This window comes from Arachis ipaensis, chromosome B9, assembly GCF_059453495.1.
Source record: "Arachis ipaensis isolate K30076 ecotype BB chromosome B9, ASM5945349v1, whole genome shotgun sequence".
Classification (NCBI taxonomy): Eukaryota; Viridiplantae; Streptophyta; class Magnoliopsida; order Fabales; family Fabaceae; genus Arachis; species Arachis ipaensis.
In genome coordinates, this window is record NC_142444.1 from 158,821,623 (window position 1) to 158,839,284 (window position 17,662).

Consider the following 17,662-nt stretch of genomic DNA (forward strand, 5'->3'; position numbering starts at 1 on the left):
TGTTATTTGTATATTAAAATTAGCCACTAAAATCAGCCACCAATGTATTTGTATATAAATACATGTATAATTTAATTTATTTTCAATGTATATTTATATTTTAACATGTATTTTATACTGTTGGCTCACTTAGCTGATTTTAGTGGCTGATTTTGGTGTACACGTAACATAATTCAAAAAATTTATATATATAGCATTACTCTTTAAAATAATCAAAATTTATCTTATTTAATATCGTTAATTGTATAATAATTAAAAAATATTAAATAAAATAAATTCTAATTAGTTTTTATTAATGTATTTTAATTACCAAATATTTTCGTTAAATCTTGATAGGGTAAAACTGATTTATACGATAATATTAATGTATCACATTAAATTCTTATCTTAAATATTGAATAGATTACATTTTCAGACAAAGAAAAAGAAAGAAAGAAAAAGACAATCTCAAATCATATTGCTTACAAATATCAGCAGAAAAAATTCTAAACAGTACCAAGTTTGCTCCAACGAAGTTCAAATATTCAAGAAAGGGGATTGGTTTAGATTTTGTTTCAGAGTTACATATCTAGTGGACCCCGAAATCGGAACATTATTTATACGAATCCTTTAATTATTTCAAGGGTTTGTCATAGCATACAGTTCCATTTTGGAACTGTAATATGTTACTTTGAATTATCACCAAAAAAGGGATAAGATCTACTCGTGCAAAGACACACGCTAGGATAGTCACCTTTTGATGAGAAGGATATCAAAAATACTATTCGTACGCTAAAATTAGTCACTAAAATCAGCTACTAATATATTTGTATATAAATATATATACAGTTTAATTTATTTTTAATATGTATTTATATTTTAATATATATTTTATACTGATAGCTAATTTTAATATACACGCAATTTTTAAAAAATAAATAAAAATAGTTTGATTTTTTAATTGAAGAGACCGTACAAACTGAAAGAGAATTGCAACGCATGATGAACCAAATCTTGTTGTGATCAGTGCACTTTTTTGTTTAGGGTGAAAATGGCACACCCAAAGGAAGGTACGAAACCCTAATTCATATAGGAAAATTTTTAAGTATACCGTCGTATCGGTGTTTCAGTGATTTTTAATCGTTGATCTAATTTTAAAAAACATATATAATATATATAATTAAGATCAACGGTTAAAAATCACTGATATACCGATATGACAGTATACTTAAAAATCTTCCATTCATATGCCACCTAAGTATGGTTGGGTTCAACTTTCCTTTTTTTTTTATATATATATATATATCTCTTTAATTATGTTCAACTAATAACTACTAAAGGGCTTCCAGCATTTGCTTAATATAGATGTAACTACCAAAATGTTCCATGTTAAAAGCACAAAGCCACTAAAAGGAAAAAAGGGTAAGAAAAAGCAAGAAAGTAAAGAACAAATTGTGGAAGAAAAAGAAATATATGTTTCAAAGTGCACCAAAACCTCTCTTAAAAGTGCCATGTTTTGTCACATGATTTAACTTATTTTCTCTTCTTGCTGATTTTTCTGGAAAAAATATTTATTAGTTCTGTTGGATTATGATGACTTGGATTATAATTCGAAAAGAATGCAATTTTTTTATTGAGAACGAAAAAGGGTGTAGCTTAAGTGTTAAGAAAAAGTATATATAGTTTCTATCTATATAGGAAATTTCTATAACTATACCATTTCTTTTGTCTGGACAAAGTGCTTGGAAGTATATATATAGTATGTGAAATTTTACATATACGTCACAAAAAGAATTACGTAAATACCACTAAAACAGAATTTAAGTGGTAATAGCATTATGATTATTACTTTTTATGTAATAATTATATATTTATTATTATTACCAACTAATTATAGTTTAGATGAGATAATCTTTTTATATTCATCTAAGAGGTTGTGAGTTCGAGTCTCACTTTTAATTTTAGAAAAAAATATATTTATAAATTTTTTAGTTAGCGATTAATTTTATTATTGTTAAAAATAAAATAAATTATCATTAAATTATTTTTTTTTATAACATACATTAGTGAAAAGTGAAAACTCACATAAAATTATTTTTAAAAATAATAATAGAAAAATATTAAATAATAATTTAATTAAACATATTAAATTATTTATAATTCTTATCTCCGACACTTACTTAAACGGATTAGTAAACTAACCACTAGACCAATCCAACTTGGTTCAACGCAATATATCTTTACTTATATATTGACATTATCCTTGAGATCTCTAATCGATCCCAATAACAATCTTCTTTCATATATATTTTAATTCCCCGGAAAAAAGATTATTCTTTCTAATTAATGACGTGATTTTGCATGCAATGGAACAGAACGAAGACTACTTTTTATATATATTCAACAACTTGTTTTGTAATATATACTTTGGCATGTTTATTAGTGAATTTTCACATAAGAAAACGACTGATGTATGATGACATACATTATTATTTAGGAGTGACACACACACACAACCACATTGGGTTATGTTGGGTTTGGCTTTTTATGAGTTTAATTTGAGTCAAAATAATTAATGATTTTATTGAGATCAGAGTTGGGTTTAAAAGATGATTACCTAATAACTATGTATAGCCTATATATAAGAGTGAAGTAGTATATATATGATGCAATAATTGAAAGTGTTGTTGTATTGAATAATAGTGAATGAGTGAAGCCGCCAATTAAGAGACCTGATAATAGTATAGAAAACATTTCAAGTGCACCGGGAGTAACAGTACTCCAATTATTTTAATCGTTGATCTGAATTATAACAAATATATATAATATATTAATTGAAATTAACGATTAAAATATCCAGTCTTGAAATGTTTTCAATTATAAAAACATTTCAAGTGCACCGAAAATACCGGTGCATTTAAAATATTTCCAATATTATATTATATCATTGTAATAACAAACAAGAAAGTTCTACTACCTGTTTGATATTTTCTTGATTTTTCAACTGAGCAGCACTAAAGTTTAATTTGAACTGAATTTAGTAACTTTATTATTTGGCATTTATTAGTTTGAATTGTTTTTATAAGATTTCCCTAATATAGTGACATTCGTACCCACTCTGCACCAACCTGAGTCACTTTCAACATCAATGTGAAGTAGTAGCCACCCTGGTCCCCTCCCCTTCCCCCTCATTCTCCACCGCGTCTACCCATGCTTTCTATCAATCTCTCATAAATCAACCCTACCTATGAAACACATAATCATTATTGTTTGGTCCATGGAAACGATTTCTATTTTATTTTTTAAATTTAATTTAATTTTAATGTAGTAAGGGTATAATTTTCTAATTATATTTCTTTTTTAAAATGATCATTCAAATTATGAATCTAAAGAAAACAGTTACTTCATAAACATCAAATCAAAACTTTAAACATAATAATATTTTATTCTTATATTTTTTCATAATGGCTACTCACATTTTTATGTGAAGTTTTAAAGATGATAGTTAAAAATCAATAATAATTAGTCAAATATGTTAAATAATTTAATAGTTGTCATTTACTATTTTCACATAAAGATTTTACATGAGTAGCCATTATTTCAGCGAATTTTCAATCAAGTGTTGGGCTGTTAGAAATATTCACATTGTTTAACAAAAAAAAACTATTAATTTAGATCTTTTTTTATCACATTAAAAATTTAATATAATATAGAGATTTAATTAAAAAAATATATAAATATTTAATTAAAAATTTCATAAAACTAAAAGAAAAAAAAATTCGTAGATCATACTTGTTTCAAAATAGGAGAGAGAAATTAATAAATTTGATGTAAAAAAAATTCAAATAATAATAAAAAAAAGTTTAGGAATTAACACTCTTATTAAAATTTGGCTATACTATTGGATAAAATCTTACACCATTAAAAATATCAATGATGACTAATTAATGACTATAAATCACAAAACTTGCTGACTCCTATCACTTCTCAAATAATAATAATAATAATAATAGTGTTAAAGGAAACAAAACTAATTTCTAGAATGAGAAGGAAGGCATGCAAAACGTGCCTTAACATGAAACCAATAAAAACTACTTTCGGCTATTGAATGATCGAATAACCTTTGCAAACATGCACCATCCACCCTTCACTCTGTCTGTGTTATTACTATCGAGGAGTAGCCATAAGGAAAAGTCTAGGAACTAGCAATTTTTTCAAATTTTGGCCAGCATATAACCAATAAAGAAAAGTGAGTCATTGAATGAAATCTCATACCAATCTCACACCATTAAAATCATCATTAATGGCTATTTGATGGCTACAAATCACAAAAATTGCTGGCCCCTAGCACTCATCGTAACCATAATAACTACCCACCCCAAACCATAGTTTATGGTGGGAAAAAAAGCCATGAGGGACGGATAATAATCCATTAAAAAAAAAAGGAAGAAAATTTATTGATACATGCAGAGATATTAATTAGGTTTTTCAGGAAGTAGCCACCCAAAATGGCTCAGACCAATTAGTTAGCATCAACAATGATTCATTGTTATTATGGTTTTCATCTTCACACCCTTCTTTGCATGTTCTCGCCATCTCAATCCTCTTCTCCTCACATGCAAAGTACTCTTCTTCTTCTTCTTCTTCTTCTTCATCGTCTTCTTCTTCATCCTCCTCTGTTTCTTCTTCTTCTTCTTCATTTTCATGTTTGTGTTGCGGGTCAAAGCTGGGATTGTGAATTTTCAAAAGGGAAAGGCGAAGGCGGCCATGGCTCCTGTGAGCTTGAAAGCACGAGGGAGTTGGTGGGACCTTTGTGACTTCAATCACCAACCGCCCATCCTCACGGTGGGGCCTCACAACCAGAGATTCCGATCCTCTCATCGTTGTCAAAGGTGGTGGAAAATTCCCGGTTTTCGCTTTCTTATTCTTCCTAGCCGTACAACATTGACCACTTGCCTCGTACTGTCGCTGTTCTTGCTCCCCTGTCTCCAAATTCCCGCCACCGGAACCGGAAGAGATGACGTCATCAATGCCGTTTTCTCCAATGTCAGTGCCGCTTTCGTTCCCTAAGTTCTCAGTGCACAGCTCCAAGCTCTTTGGGCTGAGAACCATAGAACAACGCTTCTGTTGAGGATGAACATAGATTGCTTCTTCTTCTTCATCTTTCTCTGTTGCTCTCTTGTTCGTTCCCTGCGATATCGCTTCCAGGAAGCTCCAACCAATCTTCTTGTTTTCTTCTTCTTCTTCTTGATGATGATTCTGGTATTGAGTTTTGATGTTTGAATCCCAGAAGCAGGATTTGAAGGAGAAATCAATGGGTTGAGAAGGAAGAGGAGGAGGGAGAGGTTTTGTTGAGGAAGGTAACCTCAACCTGAGTGTTCTTGACTCCACAATCTGGGACTCAAGGTGTGACTGCAATCCTCGGCACACAATTGCAGCCATGGCTGTATGTGGAAGCTAAGCTAGAGAAGAAGAATAGAATATAATAGAAGAGATATTCGTTGTTCAAAGCTTAAAGCAAGAAACAGAGTAGTGTGCTCTGTTTACTCTGTTTTTGTACGGATGAAGAAAATAGAGGTGGTTTTTTTTTTTTGGTTCTAGAATGTTGGACAAATTAAATGGGTTATGTGTGTTATAGAGAGAAAGAAGAGAATGTATGTGAGAGGCAATGGGATGAGAAGTGTTGAAGGGAGTTGGAACTGAATTTGTAGTCTCAAAAAGTGCTTGTGCCACGTCATCTAGGTACCAAAAGGGGGCCTTTTAACCAACTTGGAATTATACAATATAATTCAATTCTTAATTAGTCCACACATCACCCAACATAAATATTTCCTTTTTATGCAATTGTTACTGGCAGCATCTACCACTGCCTCTAAAGTATCGTATCGGTACAAATGTATTTTTTTAGCATAATTAGGTTATAAGATATTTAAAATGAATTGTGAAGTTGTGATATAGGAATTTTATTTTTAAGTTTTATTTTCATTTTAGGTTACCTTTATAAAGAAATAAACATATTAAATTAGTAATTTACATGAATAGTTTAGTAGTTATTATTATTCTACTTCCTACTTACAAACAAATTTGCACTCTACTCTATTCTTGGGTAGGCAACTCTATTCTATCGGAATTGAATTGGATTAAATACTTATATATTACCAGCCTTACGTATATTCATTTTAAGATATATTTTTTCTCTTAATCTTATATTTTTTGACGGATTATTGACTTAATTGTTAAAATTTTTTGTAAGTACCTCTTTGACTTTGGTTCATAAATTATTGCTAATTGAAAGTCCCTGTCTCATCAAAAATTTAGCCAAGTAGTTAATGTTTAACAATAGGGTAATGCTAGATAGATAAAAAAAATAGCCAGAACTTGTCTTATTTAGCATTAATTAATTATCGCAACAATTAATGAATACTAAATAAGGCAAGTTATGACTGTTTTTTGCTGATTTTCTTTAGTTACCAAACATTTCCGTTAACAACAATCGTGCATTATTAGTAAGTTATTTTGGTTTCTTAGCTAATTGGACAGGATAATATTTTGTGCAGAAATTTGCTTTTTCAGAATCTTTATGTAAGAAATAAATCCAGGGTTGTATGTCCACATGTGGAAATCAATATGTAAAGGGAGGCTGACACAGGGACGGTTTTTATTCTGCTGCAAAATTACCAGCTTTACTATTTCCCTTTTACAAAAGGAAAACTAATGGATTCTCTCAAATATTGCATGAAAGTGAAAGCTTCCCTGTTTACTATATTCAGGGACTCTACTCTTGCTTCTAACAACTTTGAATTCAACCGATCAACTTAGATTGTTCGAGTAGTCAATTTAATCATCCGTTTAAATAAATGTCAGAAGTTTGAATCCTACCTTGTGCATGCAACAACCTATTGGCGACGATAAACCTTTAAATGGAACTCAGATTCGCGATAGATTAGTCATTGATCTGTCCAACCGAGAAATATTATAGACAACCAACAAAAAAGAGAAAAAAGAACTTTGAATTCAATCATCCATGGTTCTTCTCTCTCTCTCCATGCTTAAAATAGCTCTGCTAAGTGGCAGTAAACTCCTAATTGAAAGTTGTATATTACATGTAAAAGTAAATATCAATTAGGACTTGAAATTCTAAAGCCATTATTTGAAAAGATGAATACTATATAGGTGCCTACTATATATATTATCTTTGTATATATATATATATATATATATATTTTTATAACTTTTATATATTGACAGCATAAAATATTTTGTATAATCGTTTAATTAGGTTTATTTTTAGATGACCATTCATCCGAATAATGAAAAAAAATAATTATTTTTACTGCGTAACGTTTAGTAATTAAATATACAAATAAAATATTTTTATATTGACAATATATCAAAATTAAACTAAATTATAAAAGTAATTAAAATGTAGCTATATACTAAATAATAAGTTAAAATTGATCTATCACTAACTTCTCTTAAAAAGTTTAGATGATATTCCATATTACATTAGTATATATGTTACAGAATACAGATCCAAATATTCCATATTACATTAGTATATATGTTACAGAATACAGATCCAAATTTCAAATCTGATTTTCCCTTGATATCTATCTTTTTAGTTCATTTTCACTTTCTTCATGACGACCAACTTTTAATTAGTGCATTTCGTCTTGTACCATTTACCATATAGACATGTAGAATAGAGTCAAATTTTAGGTTGACTGCTATTTCACTAAAAGCAAGTAATTAAATTAAAAAGAAGCGAAATATCAGCAATTAATTAAGCAAACAGGCTTTGACAAAAACGGTAACTGCTTAATTGATTTTCTTCTGTATAAACAAAATGATGATGAATAGATACCTATATATATGGCAGACATAAAATAAAGCACACAACCTTTTAATAACCAATTTACCGTCATTGTTTATGTCTATGATTTCATAATAACATGGTAATGGTAATGATGATGGTAATGGTAGTGTTTGGTACATGTTTGAAGGACTTCCTGCTACGTGCATTATTGTGTTTTGGGAAAATCTCTGGCCATAAAAGTAGGATTGATCTTATTACAACTTTATTTTCTGCAAAGGGGTTTGAAATTCTTGGATATTCCAACATGAACAAGAGTGAGTCCTACGTGACACGACATGTTCTGTCTTATGGCGTATCAAGATTCAAATAGCTCCATCATAGCGAGAAATTCACTATTTCATGCTCTATCACCTCAAAAGATTACGGACTCTTGTCGGACTCATCGCATTATATATGGAAAATTTTCAAGTGTTCTAATATAATAGTATTTCAGTGATTTTTAATAATTAATTTTAATTATAAAATATATATACAACAACAACAACAAAGTCTTATCCCACTAAGTGGGGTCGGCTACATGAATCAAACAATGCCATTGTGCTCTGTCATATATCATGTCTACAGAGATACCGTTTACATGTAGATCTCGTTTGACCACTTCATGGATGGTCTTCTTAGTCTTCCTCTACCTTTCGCCCTTTGTCCATCTTTCATCTCATCCACCCTCCTTGGATGTTCTATCGGTCTTCTTCTCACATGTCCAAACCACCTGAGACGCGATTCAACAATCTTTTCCACAATTGGTGCTACTCCAACTCTCTCCCTTATATCTTCATTCCTTATTTTATCCAATCGCGTATGACCACTCATCCATCTCAACATCTTCATCTCTGTCACACTCAGCATAGCTGGTCTTATAGCTGTGCGATAGAATTTATCTTTAAGTTTTAAAGGCACTTTTTTGTCGCATATAAAGCCAGCTACACTCCGTCATTTTGACCAACCTGTTTGGATCCTATGATTTACATCATGTTCAATCTCTCAATTATCCTGTATAATACATCCAAGATACTTAAAACTTTTAACTTGTCGTAGGATATTTTCTCCAATCTTCACCTCTATATTAATGTTTTTCCTTTATATATAATATATATAATTAAAATTAATAGTTAAAATTTACTAAAATATTAGTGCATCAGTGTACTTAAAAATTTATGAGAAGGTCAGTAAAAACAAAAATTGTAGTCTAACCTATATATCTAATAAAGAATTTACAAAATTTTGATATTAGAAATAAAATATATATAACATGATAATAAAATAACTTTTATAATAATTTAATACAGTAAAAATAAATTTAATAACATAATAAAATAAATAAATATTATTATTATATACTATTCACAACTTTTTTTTTTTAATTTTGACGAGAGCCTTAGCCCCACAATATTATATATACATTCGTCCCTAATTTTGTAATTAATACAAATTTTTGTGGTAATAAAAAGCATAATTTACGAAGTTACATATCTGTAAACGTAAATAGATTTTGCAAAGAATAAAGTATATTTAGAATAATAAGATATGGTAGAGGAATTAAATAATGCAAAAACTACATATTTTATTGTTATTGGTGGCTACGAAAGTTATATAATTTAGACAATATTTAAAAAATATTACTTTAATTTTATTAACACTTTTTTATTATTGTAAAAGTTATATGACTATCGTAATAATCATAACATTATATATATATATATATATATATATATATATATATATATATATATATATATACATCATAATTAGGTTTTTGTAGAAATATTCCTAAATTATTATTTAAAACAAGCCTATATACTAGTTGACAATTGTTGTATTAGAAAGTGAATTCTTAAGTAATTAATTGAAAATTAATAAATTTTAAAATGGCCTTGGAAATTAACAATTACTTAAATTTATTTTCGAAATTTAATTTCGAGATTTATGATAGTCTCTAATAAAATACTTTCTGCATCATTTGCCATCAAAAAGATAAGTTAAATTAATTTCTAACACACATTAATACTGTAATAACTAGTTGATATGGCGAACGAAACTTTATTTTTATAATTTAGTCTTTTTATCTCTTTATAAACCTCTAATTCCCAACTTTAGAAAAACCCTAATCACCAACTTTAGAACCACAACAATAATAATGAAAAAAGAAAGCAAGCTAACGTAGCTAATAACCATTATTATATTTTAAAGTACTTTAAAAATAATAAACTATGAATAGTTAATAAGTGGTTAATTAGATGAAATTCGAATTTGTGTACTACCTACAAATTATTGGCAATTTGGCATAATGACTCATAAGTCATGTTAACAATTAATTAAGAGCCAACAGAATTACACTTAACTATATATTATATACCATAAAGTTTACACTTCCCAAATCGTACGGACATGTTTAAAAGCCATTCGAAAAGGAAATTAGTGATTCTCCACTAACTCATCCTCCTTTATTTTCCCACTGTCGGCTACGACGATTGACCTTTGAATCTTAAATAATATTTCATGAAATTTAAAGAAAACTTTGCATCTCTTCTCTGAAAAGATTCCCCTGAAATATGTTTAGTATACTAGAAACTTTTTTTTTTTATCTTTGTAATTAATTATTTAGAAATCTAAAAACATTTCTTAATTGGTAACTAAAATAACTAGCTAGTATCAAACTTATTATTGAAACATTTTGTTAAAAAAAGTTTGTTTGTAGATGATGAGGTGATACGAAAATTCAATTATAATAAAGTAATAATCAACGTATAATCTATATCTTGAGTTAGATGTTAAAAAATAATTTTTTTATTAATTTATGTTTTTAATTTAATTTTAAGTTGGTTAACTTCTGACATTAAAGAGAGAAGGGATCCCCGAAACCGGTGGATTAATTTAGTTATTACCTGTGAGTAGGACTGGCAATTCATACCCTATTCGCGGATATCCAACTCGATCCGACCCGTTCGAGTAGGGTAGGATACCCTATCCGCTGCGGGTAGGGTAGGGTACGGGTTTAAGGTGTACCATACCCTACCCTATCCGCACATCAAATATAACACATATTTTATAAAAAAATTAGGTATATAATGAAGGAAGTGAGAGTTAAACCCACAACCTCTCTTATGTAATGACTTACAATAAGTGAACAACCACTAAACTAGTTAATTAATTTAGTAATTTAGAGCATTAGTTTGTTATTTATTATATTATTAATATGTATAAATTTTGAAATGATTGAATTTTATATTTACTTTGAAAAAATTTGATATTTCTGCGGGTAGGATAGGGTAGGATAGAATTTAGAACTTTATGGTGTGAGTAGGGTTAGGGTTGAGAGATTTTCAACCCGCGGATAAAATAGAGTAAAATTTTAATAAAATTTTTAACCTGCGAGTAGGATTAGGGTAGGGTCCAAACCCTACCCTACCTTACCCATTGTCAGCATTACCCAATGTCAGCATTGCTTGTGAGCTTACGAGGTTGGGAATAATGTTTAGTTTTTATAATATTGCTTGATATTTGAAGCCCAACCATTTTGACTAACAAAATATATGAATAACTATATAGAATTAATTTTTAATTAATCAATTCAAGTTTTTTTTTATATAAAATTATCTTTTTAATTTTTTTTGAATGATTTAGAATTTAAAATTTAAAATATAAGATTTAGTTAAATTTTAAAAATTAAAATTTATAATAGATTTAGAGTATGTAGTTATAGGATTATAAAATATCCAGAATGCGCAACAAAAATAATAAAGTAATCTAAGTGATTTATTTTTTACTTAAAATTTTATACAAATAAGATGAATTAGATGTTAATTTATGAGTACACTAATAAAAAAAAAATTCTTTTGAAAATATAAAAGACATTATATGTATTCACATTTAGATTGATTCTTGTTGTTAATTCTTTGATTAATAAACATAATTAAAAAACATCTTATAATTATCTATACCAGAAATTCTCCTCCAATAATTAACAAAAATTCTCTTTTTCCATCTCCGATTTCTCTAGTTCTGGTTCCTGTTTTCAAGCGATCTAGATTTGAGACCTAGATCTAGATAAAAAATACTTTTTTGTGTAGTTATTTCTTCTTTGTGGTATAATATTTTTTTATGGGTGTTTTGGATATATTTTTATAAGTTTGGGACGAAGATACAACAAGAAAAACTTTTCGTCCATGAAAATATTTTTAAATTCAAAAAGCTTTTAGATTTATTTAGAGAAGAAGGGAGGGTATTTTTCTATATTGCAGCACTTTCTGAATAGATTTAGAAATAAAAGAGACTGTGATTTGTCTCTATTTCTGTTTTATAAAATTTTCTATAATCAAATACTATGTCTCTTTTTAGATAATAGTTCAATATAAAAATTGTCTATTTTTTTTGTTAGTTTCAGATCTAATATTTTTTTGTAATTTGTAAGTGTCTTTAAGCTATTTTCTTAAATGAATTTTTTTTCTATAAAAAAAGACATATATATATATATAAATAATATGAGATTAGTAGCCGATTTTAAATTTAAATCTCATTTTTAATTTAAATTTAATCTTATTTCGAACCAAAATTTTATGAATTAAATTATTATAATAATATAAAAATAAAATATTTACTCAAAGTATTAGTTAATATTGTTAAAAAATACTAGTTCCTAACTTTTTTCAAGAAATAAAGTGGCTGTTTTTTTTTTCCTTCAAAGAGCATATAGCACTCTTATTTATTTACTAGATGATACTTCACTTCCACATACATTTCACTTATGATATTTCAGAATATCCCTCATAAAACTTAGAGAAAAGTTTTTTTAAAACACTGAAAAGCTTTCATATGCTTTACACAGATATCTACTTAATTAATTATGTTTAAATTAAAGCAAAGCATTGTATCTTAATTTTTGTTGCCATTCCAGAAAGTATAGTCATTAGAAATTATATTGTTGAAGAGTGCTTGCTAGCTTGCATGAAGATCTGGGGTCAAAAACTGAAAGCCATAAGAGTACATATATGCATGAAAATAATTTAAACTGAAGTTTATATTAATATATTATTGAAGAAAGTGGGGTTTTAATTAGTTGTTCATCGTTCCCTGACACCTCTAACTTTATATACATAACATTATAACTATATTCTTCCCAGAACTTTACATTTTTAGTTCCTTATACAGTTTCCATTTCGAGTCACTAGTACATAGTTTTTTTTACCATAAAAGGTGCCATTTGGTAGCATACACTACTTATATATATATATTTACAACTAAGGAATAATGTACGATGAGACGGAAAAATAATAGGAAAAAAGGACACTAAGGAATGTACAACTTTATTAATGGAAATAAAAATATCAAAAAAGAGTGCAGAAATTCTCAACATCACCTCTTCCTCTTCTCTAGCTAGTCTTTCAAAATAAATAATTAGATACATTAATAACAACCAATGCAAGTTGACAGAGATGGATGTGGTCTGTATCTCTTAACTATCTCTCTTCATTAGAGGTAGGGGTGTAAGTCATCGAACCGAACCGAAAATTACCGCAAAATTGAACCGAAAATTACAACAACCGATTTAAAAACCGAAAAAATCGATTTTTTTTTTTGACAAAACTGATCGGTTCGGTTCGGTTTTCGGTTGGCTCGACAGAAACCGAACCGAACCGAACCGAACCGAAGATATGCATATATTTCAATGTTTTAACCTAATAACAAAAATCCTCGACCCCTAACCATTTCAATGTTTTACTATTATTATTTCAGTTTATTGACTATTTTAAACCTCTAATTATTGTGATTCATATTCTTCTCATTAGAAATTAAAAACCGAAAAAATCGATCAAACTAAATCGCTGTTGGTTCGATTCGGTTTGGTTCGATTGTTGTAAAAGCAGCAAACCGAACAGTTATGTGTCTGTAGGAACCGAACATATCAATTCGGTTGGTTTTTAATCTAAAACCGAACCAAACCGAACCGATAACACCCCTAATTAGAGGATAGGATTGAAATTTATTTGCTTGGGAGGGTTGTCCATTTTATGCTTTTACAGTATTCAAAAAATTAGTCATTGAACTTTCTACTTCATGAATATCCTAGTGCAAACTAAGTTAAAAAAATATTCTTTTAAGTAAATTACTAAAATGATATTTAAAATATTTTCTTTAAAAACAATTTAAACAACGTAAAAGATAAATTAAACTATAAAAGATTATTAAATTTGATAAAAATAATTAAATATTAACTAAAATTATTTTTATTAACAAAAAATGCTAACTTGATTATGGAAAGATTAAAGAATTGAAATGACATCTTACGTGTTATTATTAATTATTTAAAAAAAAACCAATTCAAATTTTTTAAAACCCTAATTTTGGTAACTTTCTTACTTCAGTCTACATATTCCACTCCGATGGTAGATAATGCAAAACTGTTTTATCACTTTAAATATAATTTCTACTTTAATATTAAAATTTAAATTTCTTTTATTTGAAACATCTAAATTTATTATATTGTAATTAAGTTGAAGGAAATACACCATACAGATTATAAACACTAACCTCACTTTTTCTATATGTTTTTTCAAGAGCATACCTAATATTGGGTTAAACTATACCAAAATTGTAATAATATTTACGGTAATGCTAAAAAGAAAAAAAAATCTTATTTAACATTCATTAATTATAACAACAATTAATAAAAGTTAAATAAAATAAGTTTTAACTTTTTTTTTGTTATCTAATATTTCTGTTATTCAATGCGGGTTTTCTTTTGGTGCTAATTAATTAATTAGGTTCTCAAGTTTGAAGGAATAAAAACGCAATATATTAACAATCGATAGTGGTTAATTATTCCTCAATTTTTCTGATTATTATATTCAATTCTATTCTCCATCTTTTTAAGAGAAAAACCCAAAATAGTCCTTGACAATTACTTCGAAAGACAACGAGACCCTTGACAAAAAAAAAAAATTCAACTTGGTCCCTAACAATTACTTCAAAAGGACAACGATGCTCCTGTGCCAAAAAAAAGTCAATGTTGTTTTTTTGACACAGGAGCTAATCAGTCCCAAAAAAAAAATATCAGAGACCGAATTAAGTGTTTTTTTTTTTTTTAAAAACCTCATTGTCCTTTCGAGATAATTATCAGGGGCCGGGTGAGGTATTCACTCCTTTTCTTAATGTATGTACTTAGTGAAATATATATAAAGATGGAGTATTTTATTTCAATGGAGAACATGTATGATCAAATTTGCATTAGTGCCAAATTGGGCGTTTCTGTTAAAGGCTTGAAGCTATAGTAGCTAGGTATGACAGCTTGATTAGTGATTAGAGAGAGAAAATATGATATATGCATCAGAATCCATATGTAAATGCACGTTCTTTAGTCTTGTTTTTGAGTAATGGAGAATCTTTGACGACAAAGTATACATGTAACGTCATGCCTCTTTGGCCTTAAATGAACCCTAATAAGCTTACTTAATTATATGCTTCCAACTTGTTAGTTTCACGCTGAAAACTCAGGTGCAGTCGATTTTACATGAAGTTAATAACTGAGAGTCGTTAGATTATTTGATTGATTTGACTAAATTTTTATCTAACGGTTCACAACTATCAATTTCACGTGAAGTCGACTGCACCTGAGTTTTTACCTAGTTTTACAGTAAATTAATTTCACATAATTTTATTTATAGGAATGAACTTTATTGGGAAGGACATACAATAGAGAATCCAGTTCATGGTTTAAACAAATTAAAGGCTAAAATAAAATTTTCGCCCACCCATACCTTTTTGACCATATGTGATTTCATATATTTTTTATACTCTTCCACCTTTTCAACCTAACAAAATAATAATCAAGGTTGGTACGTACGTATTATAACCCATGCAAACATGTCAACAATCTAATGGTCATTAATCAAATTTTGGAAACATTGGTGAACAAAACTTTAATGTACATCGAGCCCCCGAAAAAGCTGTAAAATTATATTAATGTAATTGATAACTAGTTGCATAGCACAACACATGCGTTAACATTAATTAGTTAAATATCTGATATCATTCATTTACCATCCATAATCTCTAGAATATGGTTCGTTACAAGTTCCTGCATTTGGGCATTCAAGTGGGAAACAAAATGGCGGTGATAAAGATGATCGGAAAAACCGCCATAACCTAAAAAGGAAAAAGAAGCCAACTAGAGATCAATTTTGCTCAACACGTGCAACAGTAATTCCAGTGGCGAAGCTAGGTTTCAATTTTAAGGAGGGATACAAAATTAATTTTACAATTAATTTTTTTTTTCAAAGAGGATTAAATTAAAATGTGTACATAATTTATAAAAAAAATTGAAATTTGGGGTTATTATCCTTCTTTTGTTGCATAAGGCTCCGAGTAATTTACTGCCGTCTAATCAACAATAATTATTCGACAGCATCAAAATTTCATATACAATTGCCTTCATATAAATTTAATAATTAAAAATTATTAAATAATAATTTAATTAAGAGTAATATTATATATATATATATATTAAAATCAATTACCAAAATCAACTACTAATATAAAATACATGTTAAAATATAAATACATATTAAAAATAAATTAAACCACATATATATTTATACATAAATACATTAATAACTAATTTTAATAACTGATTTTAATATATAAATAATATTTTATTTAATTAAATAATAAATTATTTAATATTTTTCAACTATTAAATCTTTATACGAAAATAACTGTAGGTGATGAGTTTTTATCCTTAGTAGTATATTTATTTATTTATTTATTCATGACATGCTTAAATAATAATTGTTCTTAGCTAGCTGCTATCATAATAATAAGGTTAAAAAGATTGTCTCTCAATTTCCGAGGAATATCTTTGAGCATATGTTATTATTACATATATATATTGCAACACTAAGCTGGCTATGGAGCAGCCTTAATTAGCTTAATTACGTTATTATTCGTTGACACTCCAGCTGCTTTCATCCTTAAACATTAGCATAATTCGAAGAACTGTATCACTTTCTTGTCACAAAAGCAGATTTTATATGTGCTTTAATTTGCAGCATCTTTCCTGAAGTTTCGCATCTTGTCTCCACGAATATATGTGCTGCGCTCCTCATTTCTGTCATGTACTAAATAGCATAAACAGCGAAAATAATATAGAATAAACTTAATAAAGTTTGAAAGAGATAAAGCTCATGATGAAAATAAGATTTATAGATTAATTCTTTATTTATCTAAAGATTACCACTTGATTTAAGTTAAGTTGTTTCGAATACAAAGAAAGATGAATAATTTCATAGAAAAATAGAGGTGCATTAATTACCCCAAATTTTGTCTATTAAATTTAATTTAGATGACTCTGATAAAAGGCGAGAAATCGACGTCTAAAAAAATTCTCAAAGATCACTAAAAAAAATTTTAGCAGCCGTTAATTTGGATACTTATTTAGTGACTTTGCTAAGTTTTAAGACATCTTTTTAAGATTGAATTTGACATTAAATATAAATTTTAATTTGCTCCTGTGAAAATTAACTTAAAAATAGCAGTGGATGTGTACCTTCAAAATTTAATTGTTCTTCCTTTCGCAAATTTTTTTATTTTGGCCATCCAAAATCTTACACCAAGTTGAGAATGTTGGAATAAATAATTTTATTAACCCAGATCATCCATATTGAATCACCAAAAATATAACATAAAGCGGAAGCGTACCTTTACTCATAAGAGTCAGAAATTAATGGAAGAATTAATGGAAGAATTCAGTCTTGTAGTTCTTTCGATCTTTCTCAACCAAAACCTTCTGTATTCCTAGGCGTATTCCTAGGCGGC

At 28.2% G+C, this 17,662-nt stretch overlaps 1 protein-coding gene across 1 annotated transcript; it reads right to left on the reverse strand.

Annotated features, from left to right (window-relative positions):
* Window positions 1-4,392: 4,392 nt before the first annotated feature.
* Window positions 4,393-5,562, reverse strand: FAF3 (FANTASTIC four-like protein (DUF3049)). Its single transcript, XM_016318737.3, has one exon. It carries the CDS (start codon window positions 5,419-5,421, stop codon window positions 4,468-4,470), a length of 954 nt encoding a protein of 317 aa, XP_016174223.1. The 5' UTR covers window positions 5,422-5,562; the 3' UTR covers window positions 4,393-4,467.
* Window positions 5,563-17,662: the final 12,100 nt, after the last annotated feature.

Coding starts and splice junctions, on each gene's coding strand:
- FAF3 (XM_016318737.3), bottom strand. CDS start 5,421: ATGGCTGCAATTGTGTGCCGAGGATTGCAGTCACACCTTGAGTCCCAG.